Source organism: Euleptes europaea, chromosome 15 (assembly GCF_029931775.1).
Source record: "Euleptes europaea isolate rEulEur1 chromosome 15, rEulEur1.hap1, whole genome shotgun sequence".
Lineage (NCBI taxonomy): Eukaryota > Metazoa > Chordata > Lepidosauria > Squamata > Sphaerodactylidae > Euleptes > Euleptes europaea.
The window spans coordinates 35,901,758-35,915,944 of record NC_079326.1 but is presented as its reverse complement, the minus strand read 5'-3'; the positions used below and the strand labels follow the sequence as shown (position 1 = coordinate 35,915,944).

The 14,187-nt window shown below is 42.5% G+C and overlaps 1 protein-coding gene across 1 annotated transcript in view; it reads left to right on the top strand.

Annotated features, from left to right (window-relative positions):
* Positions 1 to 14,187, top strand: part of TTC21B (tetratricopeptide repeat domain 21B) — a 48,150-nt gene that overhangs the window by 17,869 nt on the left and 16,094 nt on the right. Inside the window, exons 9-17 of the mRNA XM_056861294.1 lie at positions 792 to 984; positions 1,194 to 1,291; positions 3,728 to 3,928; positions 4,768 to 4,897; positions 5,338 to 5,495; positions 7,339 to 7,563; positions 10,835 to 11,073; positions 11,652 to 11,724; positions 13,356 to 13,466. Of these exons, the coding sequence (XP_056717272.1) occupies positions 792 to 984; positions 1,194 to 1,291; positions 3,728 to 3,928; positions 4,768 to 4,897; positions 5,338 to 5,495; positions 7,339 to 7,563; positions 10,835 to 11,073; positions 11,652 to 11,724; positions 13,356 to 13,466 (1,428 nt within the window). The remainder of the gene's footprint in view (positions 1 to 791; positions 985 to 1,193; positions 1,292 to 3,727; positions 3,929 to 4,767; positions 4,898 to 5,337; positions 5,496 to 7,338; positions 7,564 to 10,834; positions 11,074 to 11,651; positions 11,725 to 13,355; positions 13,467 to 14,187) is intronic.

Here is a 14,187-nt window from a genome sequence, read left to right as displayed (position 1 = left end):
TTTTAAAACAAAGGATTTCTTAATATTTTTTCAACTAAGAGCGCCTTACTGATTGCGGTAACTTTTCTTCTTCTGCCTGAGGTGACTGTCTGCTCATGAAGAATGGGTCACCGAATCCATTTGACCGGAGCAGAAACTTGAGATGAACAGTGTTATATAACTGTGAGCTGTGCTCATGGCAAATGAGTGAAATGAACGGCTTGTCATGAGTTAGTTGTAAAGTGGGGAGGGGCAGGGAAGGGGGAGAGGGTCAGCGCTGCTCAAGATTGGGCAGTCGTGTGCATTGGCCGTATTTCTGAATTTGGCAGTGCACAGCTCTAATTGATGGATGGAAAATTATTTTTATCCCACTGTTCCAAAAGTCAGTTTGCTCAAGGTGGCTACCAGCACCCCCCTCCCTGAACTATTAATAAATGCAACCAACACTAAAACTACAATTACAATGAAACCTCTAAAACAGGGGTGTCAAACTCAATTGTTACGAGGGCCAGATATGACATAAATGTCCTTGGTCGAGTCGGGCCATGCCTCGCCAGCCCAGATCGGGACTGGGGTTGGGGTGGCTGGCTTGGCTGCCTCGTGGGCCAGATAAGAGCTCTCAAGGGGCCGGATCCGGCCCGCTGACCTGATGTTTGACACCCCTGCTCCAAAATATTACAAAACGATAACAAAGAAATTTTTATTGCTGTATGCTTTTTGTTTAATGTCTGTGGCTGTTCCTAATGTTTGTACGCAAAGCGTTGTGAAATTTGACTTCAAGCGCGTTGGAAAACTTTTGTTTTTAACTATAGTGTGGCCGCAGTCTGCTCATCCTTCAGCAAACTCAAGCTTTGGTGGAGAGAGCTTTCAGCTTGGCTACTAACGACGCAGATATCGCGACGGAACTTGGTTACCAGGTTATATTACAAGGGAAAATAAAAGAGGCTGAAAAATGGTACCAGACAGCTATGGCTCTTGACGAGTCGAGCGTTCCGGCACTAACCGGTATGGTTCGAAATATCCGTATGATTTCATAGTGCATGTAAAAAAGAAATGCATGTGATTTCTCTTTTTTTAAAAAATGTTTTAAGCAGGTTATGAGCTTGATTTTTCCCGTTTTTTTTTTTTTTAGTTTGTTGTATTCCTGTAATTCTGAGAAGCCTGAGTGTTTCTTTGTAAAAGTGCAACTGGAATGAGATGACTTTGCATTACAGGGATTATTCGATGCCAGCTAATGGAAGGGAAGCTAGACGACGTAGACCAGCAGTTGGAGTTCCTGAGTGAGATCCAGCAGTCTCTTGGAAAATCAGCAGTAAGAGAATGATCCTTTCCAGAAGGGCTTTCAGTTTGATCTAACTGAAGATGCGGCTCTAATGATATTTCCTGTGTTGCAATGCTTAGTTGGCAGAGGATTCTATCCAGTCTAATCCATCCATCTCTCACTTTTACCTTCCTATTCCTCTAAGGAATTCACAGTGGTGTTCATGGCTCTCCCTCCCCCATCTCATCCCGGCAACATGAAATAGATTAGGCTAAGGTAGAGTGACTTGCCCAAAGTCACTCACTAAGCTTTGTGACTAAGCAGGGATTTGAACTCTGGTCTCTCTAATCCTAACCCAGTGCTGTAACCACTGCACCACAATGGCTGTAATCAGAATAAAGGGGATCTACTCTTCTTCTGCTGTTTTTTTTTTTTTGTTAGGTAGTGTTAAGCTTTGGATTTTCAGGCAAGGAATGGTTGCTTTCTCACATTTAAATGCATGCATAGTTTCTGATAAGTGAAAAATCCTGTTGGCCTAGGCATCTTAATTGTATCAGTTTGACAGTTCAATAGAATTTAACTGGCTCAAGTAAACTAGAGATTTGATATCTGCCAATAAACACACTACTTATCATCCATAAAAGTTTGTATTTGAAAATCAGGTGATACTGTTCTTATGATTGAGCTATTTCAATCAAAATGTTTTGAGGTGTTAATTTAAATTTGAAAACTATTGTATTTTATTTTAAAACTAATTTAAGACTTCTTCTTTTCTTCCTTCCTTCTTTCCTTCCTTCCCACCCTCCCTATTTTCCTCTTCCCACTTTCCTGTGTACCTTTATGGGCCTGTGAACTTGCATAGGCTGGTTGACCTCCATCCATCTGTTACCATCTTTAGACCAGTCCTCACCTTTAGAAGATAGTACACCTATATAAGATGGCAACGTAGTATAGGGCACCATCTTTTAATTTATAAATTATAAAGCATGAATTTTAGATTAGGAACTATGTTTTTAAATATATGTATTGTTTTATAATGTATGAATTGGTTGTTGAAAGCCGCTCTGAGCCTGGTGAAGCGAGTCAGTGCGTTTCAGATGACTATACTCTTAGAATCGACCACTTCCTGAGAAGTGGTATGTTATCTTATTCAGTTAGTCACCCACTAAGCAGGACTCAACTACTTTACTCACATAAAAATGAGTCTTTTTATTGAATTGCTTCAATGTAATTTAATGTATATATGTGTATATGCTAGTGTTACAGTCTTAAAATTCAGTAACAATGTATACTATAAAGCAAGCAAGTTCTGCATACTATTCAGTTTTAAAATCCAATGCTTATAATATAACAGTTAAAAGTCTGATTTAGTTCAAAAATTCTGATTCACAAGATCTAGAATAATATATTTAAATCCATACATACCCAATAGCCAATGTTCTGAGACCCTCTGAGAGAGGTCTGCGATTCTAGCCCTTCTGTGCCATTTATACTGTTTGAGTCACCTTCAATGGGCTTGAACCGTGAGCTCGAGCAGGATACAGTTGTACTGCACATGCTCTGTGGCTTCCCTTTGGACTACCATATAAGGACTTCCCCTTCCACCAGGCTATTTTGCTTAACTTTAAACAGTCAGTTTTGAGTCATGTTATCTCTCTATATTTTTAATTTTACCATCATTCCCATCTCCTGGATAATACGAATAAAATGAACCTATTTATAAGTTTCTACCATCATTTTATCATATGTTACATATAATGTTACAGTACATTAGTCAGCAAAATACAAGGTTGTAGGACAGACGTTTGTGAAGGTGATGTCCTTTTAGTACAGGAATACAAGTGGAATTCCTGCATGACACTTCAAGGATAGAATGCTAACAGTATTCTAGGTCCTTCAAGGATAAAGGACAAGCATTGAGCTCGGTGACATTTACATCTTTCAAGGATAAGGTGCAAGCATTGTTCTGGCTTGTCACATTTGTCCTTGGCCAAGAATGCTCAGGTTTGTATCTTTTTAAATGGGCTTTTATGTGCTGTTAGGGTTTTACATTGAACAATTCTGCACATGTACAACATTAATACAGTAGTTTATATGCTCTAATATGTCAAAGCCTGTAACACTGGCTTTGCTGGGGAAAGGTGCAGGGTAGAAATCAGATCAAATAAATAAAATAAATTGTGCTGATTTCCAGTCCTTGACTGGTGTGATGAGGACAGAAGCAGCAGAGCTTCTTGTGAAACAAAGCTGGAGGTTTCTGGCACAAACATTCTGCCCTTTACTACCAATGAGAATTCATTCTATATTGAATTGAGTCTGCCCAGTGGATTTTGAATTTTATAAGGGCCAAACCAATTCTGAGAAATATGTTGTGGGTAGGAAAGACGCTGGGTCCCCGCTTGGTTTCTTGGACAATTATTAATTGCAACCAGACAAGCCCAATTTTAACTGGAAAATGTTTTATGCAGTTATTTGTTTGTTTTGTAGGAATTATCTTACTTGCGGGCAGTTTTGGCTATGAAGCGACACAAAAGACAAGAAGAAGTTATTAGCCTGTTGAATGATGTATTGGACGTTCATTTTTTGTCTTTGCAAGGCTTACCTCTCGGTGTAGAATACTTTGAGAAACTAAATCCTGACTTTTTGCTTGAAATTATCAAGGAATATCTTAATTTTTGCCCAACACAGGTAAGCATCCAGGATCCCCCCCCCTCTAAAATAAGAACCCTTTATTCCAATTATTTCAATTAATTGTGTTATATGTTGAAAAGAAGATGCCTGAAAGAAACATTAAAATATAGTGTGGATAGATGGTAATAATATGTGAACTCAGTTTTCAATATTCAGGAAGTATTTTTTAGAAATTTATAATAGTAATCACTGGAAGGTTTTTTTCCCTTTTATCTTTATTTCATTACAATTCATCTTATAATATTGTCTAACATTATTATCGTGTTTATCAAGTATTGTATGGGGTAGCTTATGATTTTTGCTAAGATTTATTATGATGATAATCACCATTTAATGCTCTTTATTATATCATTATTTACTGCTCATAATTGTTGCTATTATCATATACCCTCTACTGCTTGTTATATCATTGTTTGTTACATTATATGTGTACTTATTGTCTTTTTCTTTTGATGCAATTGTAATTGGTTTTGGTATGGTTTCTATTTTCTTTCCTTTTTTCTGTTCTGTTTATAGTCATAAAAAATAAAACTATTTAAAAAAAGAATATTTCTCGATGTTCTCAGTTAGATGTGGGGGTGGGGGAGAATGCTGTGCAGTGTGAAGTCCTAAGTGCTCTGCAAAATATTGGTAGAATCCTCATTCTAACCAACTGTGTGTGTGTTAGAAAAAATAGGAAACAACTGATCAAAATGCAGAAGAATTTCACTTTTTGGTTCAGATGTATGTTTCATCAAGATTTTTTTTTAAAAAAAAAGGCTTTCTGCCTGCCTTGTGGCAGTGTAATAAATCAAGTTACCTTTAAATCAATTTCTCAATAAATGTGTTATCTTTAGCCTGCAGGTCCAGGGCAGCCACCTTCTCCCCTTCTCAAACCTTGTGCTTCAGTCCTTGAAACGCTGGTAAAAACTGTTCCAGGTCTCCTGCAAGCTGCCTATTTAGCCGCAAAGGTGAAATACTTGGCAGGTAATGCCTCACTCTGAACCAGTGCAAATAAGAGAGTGGGAAAGCACAATTTGTTCCTTGCGGTTGCCGTCTGTGATTCATAAAGCCCTGTAAATACCACCCTAAGCAAGAGTTTCACCCTTCCAAGTCAGTGGGCTTAGAAGGGTGCCACTCTGCTTAGAAGGGCGCTGTATGTCAGCCAAGAGGTGACATTTAACCTTGACTTGCATGATCTGTATTGTATCGTACAAGATTCCTTCGCGGCTTTAGTTTTCTGTTCTTTTAAATATAAAAAATATAAAGTTTCTATAATCTACGCTTCATTGTGGGTGGTTGTGGGGAGAAGAAGTGTATACCAGAATAGCGACAATCAGTTGTCTTGCATCTGCAGTCCTTAGATGGATTGTGAGGGTGTGATCTTGTCTCTTTTCCCCCCCTTTTTTTTTCTTCAACTTGATCAGGGAATTCAGAAGCATCCCGAAGTATCCTGCAGCACTGTCTCGAAAGGGATCCTGCTGATGCCGAGGCTCACCTTCTTATGGCTCAGGTCTATTTGTTGCAAAACAACTTCAAACTCTGCTCTCAGTCCCTGGAACTCTGCCTAAGCTACAATTTTGAAGTAAGCGTGATTGGGAAACTCTCTTACCTAGCACTCTGAAGCTCTTTCCTTTTTGTTGCACACATTGATTGGCGCCTGAAAGGATTGCCAAGTGTAGGAGTGGGTACAGAGCTTTGGTTCCAAAGCACATTTTCCAAGGCATCTAAAATTACATTACAATTGCTTGTAACAAAAAAGAGAAAACTGGATTTCTTAGAAATACTGGTGTGTATCCAACCATTTAGCCCTGACCTGGAAGGCCCAGGCTAGCTGGCTCTCATCAGATCTCAGAACCTAAGCAGAGTTGGCCCTGGTTAGTATTTGGATGGGAGACCGCCAAGGAAGTCCAGGGTTGCCTCGTAGAGGAAGGCAATAGCAAACCAATCAATCAATCAATTTTATTAATGTTTTAGTCACAGACCTTAACAATATTCAGATTAAAACCATACAAAATATATATAATCCACAACACCCATAATTACATGAATAAAATTTTCAAAATGTTACAGACACACACACACACACACACACACACACACATATATATACATACACACACACATACACATATTATTGCTGATTTAAACATTATAGTTCCCCTAAAATATACTGTCTATGGCAACTTCAGAGCCTGATTTTCAACTAATTTCTTCCTTAACTTAGATGCTAACATGATAAAAAAGCCATACTAAGCGTGATCTTAGAATTAAAGTCTGCCATTAAAAATCTAATTCGGATCTCAACTGTATCTAATACATCTGGGATATGCTGGGTTAATTTAAAATGAATGGAGTGGGAGGTCCTCTGTTGAACCCGTGGAACAGGGACACAATGGCAAACCATCTCTGTTAGTTTCTTGCCTTGAAAACCCTACGAGGTCACCATAAGCCAGCTGCAACTTGACGGTACTTTACACAAACACACTCATCGAACCATTTGCAGAGCAGGAATTTCCTACTTCCCCCTCCTACTGCAGCCCACTGAGCCCCCCTTTGGATTCCTGTAGGGTTGTCACTGGTTCATTGGGAATAGCATGAGGGGCAAATAGGGGCATGTAGTGAGAGGGAAGCAGCCTGAATATCCCTGACTAGCCTGATCTTGTCAGAGCTTGGAAGCTAAGCAGGGTTAATGTTTGGATGGGAGCACACCAAGGAAAACATGGATTGCTATGCAGTGGAGGGCAATGGCAAACTACCTCTGTTCATCTTTTACCTTGAAAAGGCCGTGGTCTTAATGGCTCACCATGAGTCGGTTGCGGCTTGAACATACATGAACATGTGAAGCAGCCTTATACTGAATCAGACCCTTGGTCCATCAAAGTCAGTATTGTCTACTCAGACGGGCAGCAGCTCTCCGAAGTCTCAGGCAGAGGTCTTTCACATCACCTACTTGCCTAGTCCCTTTAACTGGAGATGCCAGGGATTGAACCTGAGACTTTCTGCATGCCAAGCAGATGCTCCACCACTGAGCCATGGCCCCTCCCCTTACTTGACGGCATGCAGTTATTATTATTAGTGAGAGGGGAGAATGGGCAAATATCACCCCCTCCTTTTTCTTCAAACATAAATGCTGTTCTACTGGAAGAACTGCATGGTCAGATGCGGGCCACTGAACCATTATGAGGTGTTCCTGGCTCATCTTCAAGAACACCTAGAGCCACCCTGAGTGATGAGCCTGAAAGATGGGAATGAGAGAGCATCCTACCATGCAACTTAGCATTTAAAAGACATTCTTTCTGATTACCCTGATCATTCATTATCTCTGTAGTAGGAGGAGGATTTAACACAGCAAATGTTTTCTTGAAATGTTTTTTTCCCCCTCTCTTTTTTGGGGTGATCGTTGATACTATTTTGTTCTTTATTAGATTAGGGAACACCCTCTGTACCACTTAATAAAAGCTCAAGCCCAGAAAAAGACGGGAGAAATGGCAGAAGCCATTAAAACCTTGCAGATGGCAATGAATTTACCTGGGATGAGAAGAGCTGCCGCTTCCTCAAAATCAAAAACGGCTAGGGTTGAAATTGACACGAGTGACCGTGTGTCTGTCTACCTGGAGTTGGTTGACGCTCATCGCTTGAATGGTCAACAGGTACGATAGTTTGAGTGCTGATGTAAAAGTGGGATGTGTCCTTTGGAATTCAGTGGCAAACTCTTAAAATCATGAAAGGTAGCTGTGTTAGTCTGTCAATAGCAATAGAAAAGAGCAAGAGTCCAGTAGCACCTTAAAGACTAACAAAATTTATGACGGTATGAGCTTGTTCAGTTTACTTCATTGGGAGCTAGGGTTGCCAACCTCCAGATAGTAGCTGGAGACCTCCCGCTATTACAACTGATCTCCAGCCAATAGAGATCAGTTCACCTGGAGAAAATGGCCGCTTTGGCAGTTGGACTCTATGGCATTGAAGTCCCTCCCCTTCCCAAACCCTGCCTCTCCTCAGGTTCTGCCCTCAAAATCTCCAGGCATTTCCCAACCCGGAGCTGTCAACCCTATTGGTAGCCCTCCTTTCCCACTAAGTCTCCAAGCAGATTACAAAATACAGAACACAATTCGATGAGATAGCATAAGTTGTCCAATAAGTAAGCAGACAAATAAAAACTGTCTAAGGCAGGGCATGCCATAATGCAAAAAGTGGGATACAAAGGTAGAAAACAGTGCTGTAACAGTGAACTAAAACAATTCAATCAGACAGTATAAGATACCCAGTAACACTACAATAGGACTATGGTTACAGAATTGGAAACCGAACGTTCCCATTTCCAAAAAAGTTTGTGACCATGCTGCTAGTAATAACAGATTTACAGAACAATTCTAAACAGAGTAATACCTTGCTGGGCACCCTGACTTAAACGGACCTGGAAGGGTATAACTCTGCCTAGGATGGCACTGTTAGAATACCAGAAAGCGTTTCTTCAAGTGGGCAGGTGAAGGTCTCTCCCCCGCCCATCCTCTTAATTTAATTTGATGAAGTTCAATAAAGCCATCTGTTGACCTCTTGAATACCACACAGCTGCTTTTAGCACATTGGTTTTTGTGATCTGTGATGTGCTATGGTGAAAATAGAACCGCTGAATACTTTTTTCCAGAGGCGCAAGGAATGCCAAATTAAAACACCACTCCTGCATGCCTGTGTAGCTGAACTGAAGGTGAATGCTGAGGGCAAAAGGAGAAGAGAAATGTTTCTAGGTATCCAGTACGTGCCGATAGGTTTGCACAAGTGTCATTGGAACATGTGGTTAGTCCTTGATGGTATCTTGTCTGATCAGTTTCTTGCATCACAGTTCATTGACTTTAGTGGACTGTGATGCAAGAAACTGAACAGACAAAATACCATCAAGGACTAAGCACAAGTTTCAATGACACTTGTGCAAACCTATTGGCACATACTGGATGCCTAGAAACATTTTCTTCGACAGGCATAACTCTGCATAGAATTCCAGTGTTAGTGACGCAGAGTATGCATGAACCTAGAATGCCTGTTTTCAGCACACTGGCATTAGAGTCAAAAGAAATGTGGCTTTAAGGCAGGGGTGAGGAACCTTTTTCCCGCCAAGGGCCATTTGGATATTTATAACATCATTCGCGGGCCATACAAAATTATCAACTTAAAAATTAGCCGACCAAGCCCCAAGCAGGCAGCTGCCCCAGATTACCCCCCCCCCCGGCACGGGCAAGCAGGCCAACCAGCGGTGCACTCGCCCACCTGATGGCACAGGATGGTCTGTTGCACCATCCGGGCGTAGCTGTCCAGGCGCACGCCGGAGTTCCTCCTGCTCCACATGGTCGGGGCTGGATTCTACAGCCGGCTCCTGCTACCTCCGCCTGCAGGATTGAAATGAGGACACACTGGCTAAGAATCCCCCCCCCCCACGCATTCTGGCCTTCCTCCTTTAACCCCTCCATTGTCTCCACTTCCGCCCCCAGCCCTCTTATAGTACAGAGGGAATACGTTTCTCCATGGCCCGGGTGGGAAAGGGTTAACACAGTTTCTTGGGCGGTCCTGGCAGCTCCATAGCTAACGACTCTTCTTCAAGGGGGAAAAGGGTTCCTTTTCTCGGCAAAACAAACTCACATTCGCCTTGAATAGAGGCTATTCCTGTCCGCGGGAGGGGGCGGATCACCAGTCTTAGATCCTTCTGAGCTAGAGATCTGCTAGGACCCATGAAGGGCCAGACCAAATGGTTTTGCGAGCCTTAAACGACCCCCGGGCCTGGCATTCCCCACCCCTGCTTTAAGGCACAGGGATGAGCCTTTCAAGCAACTTCACACTGTCAGCCCTTTGGCAATACCGCATGCGGGTTTCATCATAAAGGAAAGTATGGCATACCAGAAGAGTGGCCCATAATAAAACAACAGAGTACGAATTACCAGATTGAAGGATTTATGATGTTTTCTGAACTTCTCATTGTTGCTCTAACATAAAAATAAAGCCATTTCTGATTTTAAATTAGGAGAGAAAAGCATTGAATTTTAACCTCCGACTAAATTTTGGACTGTTGGCTGGAACTTCTACAGTGGTGGCTGAATGTTCCGTGGACGCCTGGGTTTCCTTGGAAGCTTAGCAGAGTTTCCTCAGTGAGAAAATCAACCATGTCAGATAAGCATCCCTAAAAAAACCCAGCTTCTCCACCACTGCCAGATTTTCCCCTGCAATATGCAGCCACGGAGAAGCACTGGCTGTGTTTTAGGTCTGCATTCAGCTCGCCTGAGGCCTAATAGAGACTGGCCAGTGGTCTGTGTGAACTGATTGTGCACCCTAAAATGGATCCTAGGAGTTCGCTAAAATGTACAGGGGTCCCTTAGGAAATAAGTCAGTGTGCAAATGGATCCCTGAAATTACAGAAATAACTGAGGCGTACGACTGGATTCAAGATCAGTAGCACCTTAGTAGCAGAAGAAGAAGAGTTGTTTTTTATATGCCGGCTTTCTCTACCACTTAAGGGAGACTCAAACCAGCTTACAATCACCTTCCCCTCCCCACAACAGACACCCTGTGAGGTAGGTGGGGCTGAGAGAGTATGTCTAGCCCAAGGTCACCCAGCTGGCTTCATGTGTAGGAGAGGGAAAACAAATCCTGTTCACCAGATTAGCCTCTGCCACTCATGTGGAAGAGTGGGGAATCAAACCCAGATTAGAGTCCACCACTCTTAACCACTATACCACGCTGGCTCTCCATAGAGACCAACAAGATTTTTGGTGTATGACTCTCGAGGGAGAGCTTTGACCCTTGAAAGCTCATACCCCAAAAATCTTGGTCTCTATGTAATACTGGACTTGAATCTGGCTGCTCTATTGCAGACCTCTGAAACTAATTTAGGCATGGAAACCTATCTGTTTCATACAACAACTTTGTGCTTTGCAGCATGAAGCCATTAAAGTTCTCCAAGATGCCATCAATGAATTTTCGGGCACCTCCGAAGAACTGAGAGTTATCATCGCTAATGCAGACCTCGCTCTCATACAAGGGGATGTGGAAGAGGCTCTGACAATGCTCAGAAACATAACAGCGGAGCAGCCTTATTTTGTTCAAGCCAAAGAAAAAATGGCCCAGATTTACCTTGAGTACCGAAAAGACAAGAAGCTGTATGCAAGCTGTTACAGGTAAGAGACTGTGTTACCAAAAGCAACAATGCTGCATCAGAATAGTTTCCGGTCAGTTTCTTCCTATAAAGAAATGCATCCTAAGAAAGGTACTTTCCACTAGAAACCAATACATTACATGCAAGAAGCCATTCATTTTGAAAGATCTGAAATAACCTTAAATGTGGCTTCAGAACAGTATCTTTTGACCGGGGAAGACTCCTTCTGACAGAGGAAAGCATCTCCACTAGCAGAATGGATTCTTGGGATCCAACCTGTTCTTGCTCCCTATGCTGATTCAACCGGGGTTCCCAAAGTCCAGAAGCAAGTTTTTACTGTCTTCTACAAACACCCATGGCAATAGAAACCTACCATGTTATAACCCTGCAAAACAAACTTTGGGCGAAAACGCACCGTCGCTTTATCCTTTTTTAATCCCTGTTTTAGCCAGGATCGAACGCACATTAGGCGAAACGCATGCTTTCGATCCTGGCTGAATCCTGGCTGAAACAGGGATTAAAGGAGGATAAAGCGACCATGCGTTTTCATCCTTTGTTGTTGCTGCTGTTAACTAAAAACAAATTCTTCCTTATTTGCAGAGACCTGGTGGAAAAGCTGCCGAGTTCTCACACCTTACTTCTTCTTGGTGATGCGTACATTAATATCCAGGAGGTAAGCAGTAGTTGAGAGCCAGGGCGGTGTAGTGGTTAAGGTGTTGGACTAGGATCTGGGAAACCCAGGTTCAAATCCCCACTCTGCAATGGAAGCTTGCTGGGTGTCCTTGGGCCAGTCACACACACTCAGCCTCGACCCTGTCAAGTATTTGGATGGGAGACCTCCAAGGAATACCAGGGGCAGGATGTGGAGGCAGGCAATGGCAAACCACCTCTGAACATCTCTTGCCTTGAAAACCCTACGGGGTCGCCATAAGTCAGCTGTGACTTGATGGCAAAACACATTCACACAAGCATTGGTCACATAACGATGAGAGAGAACAGATGATGAGAGGGAATGCATCTTGGTCATTTTCTGGGCACGTAGTGGGGGTCATTGGGGGGTGGAGGTAGTTGTGAATTTCCTGCATTGAGCAGGAGGTTGGACTAGATGACCCTGGTGGTCCCTTCCAACTCTATGATTCTACATTAGGAATCTAGTGTACCTATTCTGAAAAGTAACGGCCTACAAATGGTTGTCCTGCTAGCCCTTCCCTTGGAGGGGAAATGAAAAGGGAAAGATACAGATCTGTCCTTTGCTAGTTTGTCTTGGCGCATTCGGCAACCCCTGTATGTAAAGCAGTCGCCAGTATTTTCCCACCTCAGCACAGACGCACACAGCTGCCAGGTCATTTCCCTGTCCTACGATGCCTTCCTCTTTGTCTGAGTGCAAGGTATGCTCCGTTAGGGTTTGTTGAGAGATATGGAAAGGACCCGCGGCTATACTGAGGCCTGTGGTGATTGTTTTGCATGTGGGAACTGGCCATAAATGGAGGTGTGTTGTGTCCTACATGTGGGAAAGTTTTTTCATGGAAAAATATAAGGATTTCAGGGAGCTCCAAGGGTGGTGGTCTTTTCAAGAGATCTGACCTACCTGATTTGAATATTATTCTAAGAATACGTTCTCTCTCCCCCCTTTCTATTAGTGTCTCACCCAGCACTCATCACTGTCCGTTATACTGTACTCTTTTTCCTTACAGAGAATTGTTTTTACTTCATGTGCATTTGATTCCCCTTCCAAAATTATTTCAGTAGTCTCTCCCTGCCTGATGGTGGTGTGTGTGTGTGTGTGTAAAGTGCCGTCAAGTCACAGCCGACTTATGGCATCTCCTTTTTGGGGGTTTTCATGGCAAGAGGCTAACAGAGGTGGTTTGCCAGTGCCTTCCTCTGCATAGCAACCCTGGACTTCCTTGGTGGTCTCCCATCCAAATACTAACCAGGGCTGACCCTGCTTAGCTTCTGAGATCTGACAAGATCAGCCTAGCCTGGGCCATCCAGGTCAGGGCCCTGATGGTGGTAACCTATTAGCAATTAAAGAATGCATGCCAAGGAACTCTCAGTAGATCGATAGCTGTGCAGTTTTCTGCCTCAATGCTAGATAATACATAATTGGGTCCTGTACCATTGAAATCAGTGTTTTGTTGCCACGTAAATGTGTTTGGGGCAAATGTAAACTTTATATCTGTGGAACTTATCTGCTAAGTTTGGTCACAGTTTTATGAAATGCATATTTAATGGAACTCGTTTTCAGGGCCAATGTAGGCTGTTGACATATAATCTTTATGATTTTCTTGACTTTATCTGTTCTAGCCTGAAGAAGCCATAGAGGTTTATGAACAGGCTTTGAAGAAGAACCCTCGAGATGGGGCATTGGCTAGTAAAATAGGAAAAGCTCTGGCCAATACGCATAACTATGCGAAGGTACATTACAAATTGTGTGTAGGAATGAAAAGCCTGTGTTTCTTGTAATGCATACCAATACAATCTTAGTCCAGATTCTTCCAGAAACATTTAATGTATCCTGTATGAGAAATTAATATTGTAAATGCTGACATGCCTATTATGATATGACCATCTCCATATATTAAAAAACAAAAACAAATTTGGGTCCCACAGGCTACTAACACAAGAGCAAATGCGGCTGTTTCCCCTATCCCTCTCTTGAGACCTCCAAAAAGCTGGTGCTCAGAATAACAGGAGCCCCCTAGGCAAGTGAGAGAAGGCATGGGGGTTGCTGTGAAGAGTGGGAAGTCAGGTGACATCGCCACTTACTCTTCCACCAGCAGCAAGCCTCTTGTGTTAGCAGAATGTTATCTGATTTCTGCCCCCATGCCTGGGTCATAGTTGCCCCCTGTGCCTGTGGCATTTTGTTCACAGGTGTGACTGGGACCGCCATGGGCTGAGACCACTGTTTTATCGTTCTCGTCTCTTCCAAAGAGTACAATGCAAAGCAATCAGGCATGGGAGCTTGTGTAACAGAACAACCAGTTCTATTTCTTCTTCAGTTACAGAGTTGGTGTTAACTCCACTCCTGTCAAGCTCCAACTCCTAGTGGGGCTGACACTTTCCAGTTGAGAATCTGGAGTTCTTCTATTTTCTTAGATGTATAGATGTTTTCAAGATGTCAGATGTGGTCTTTTCA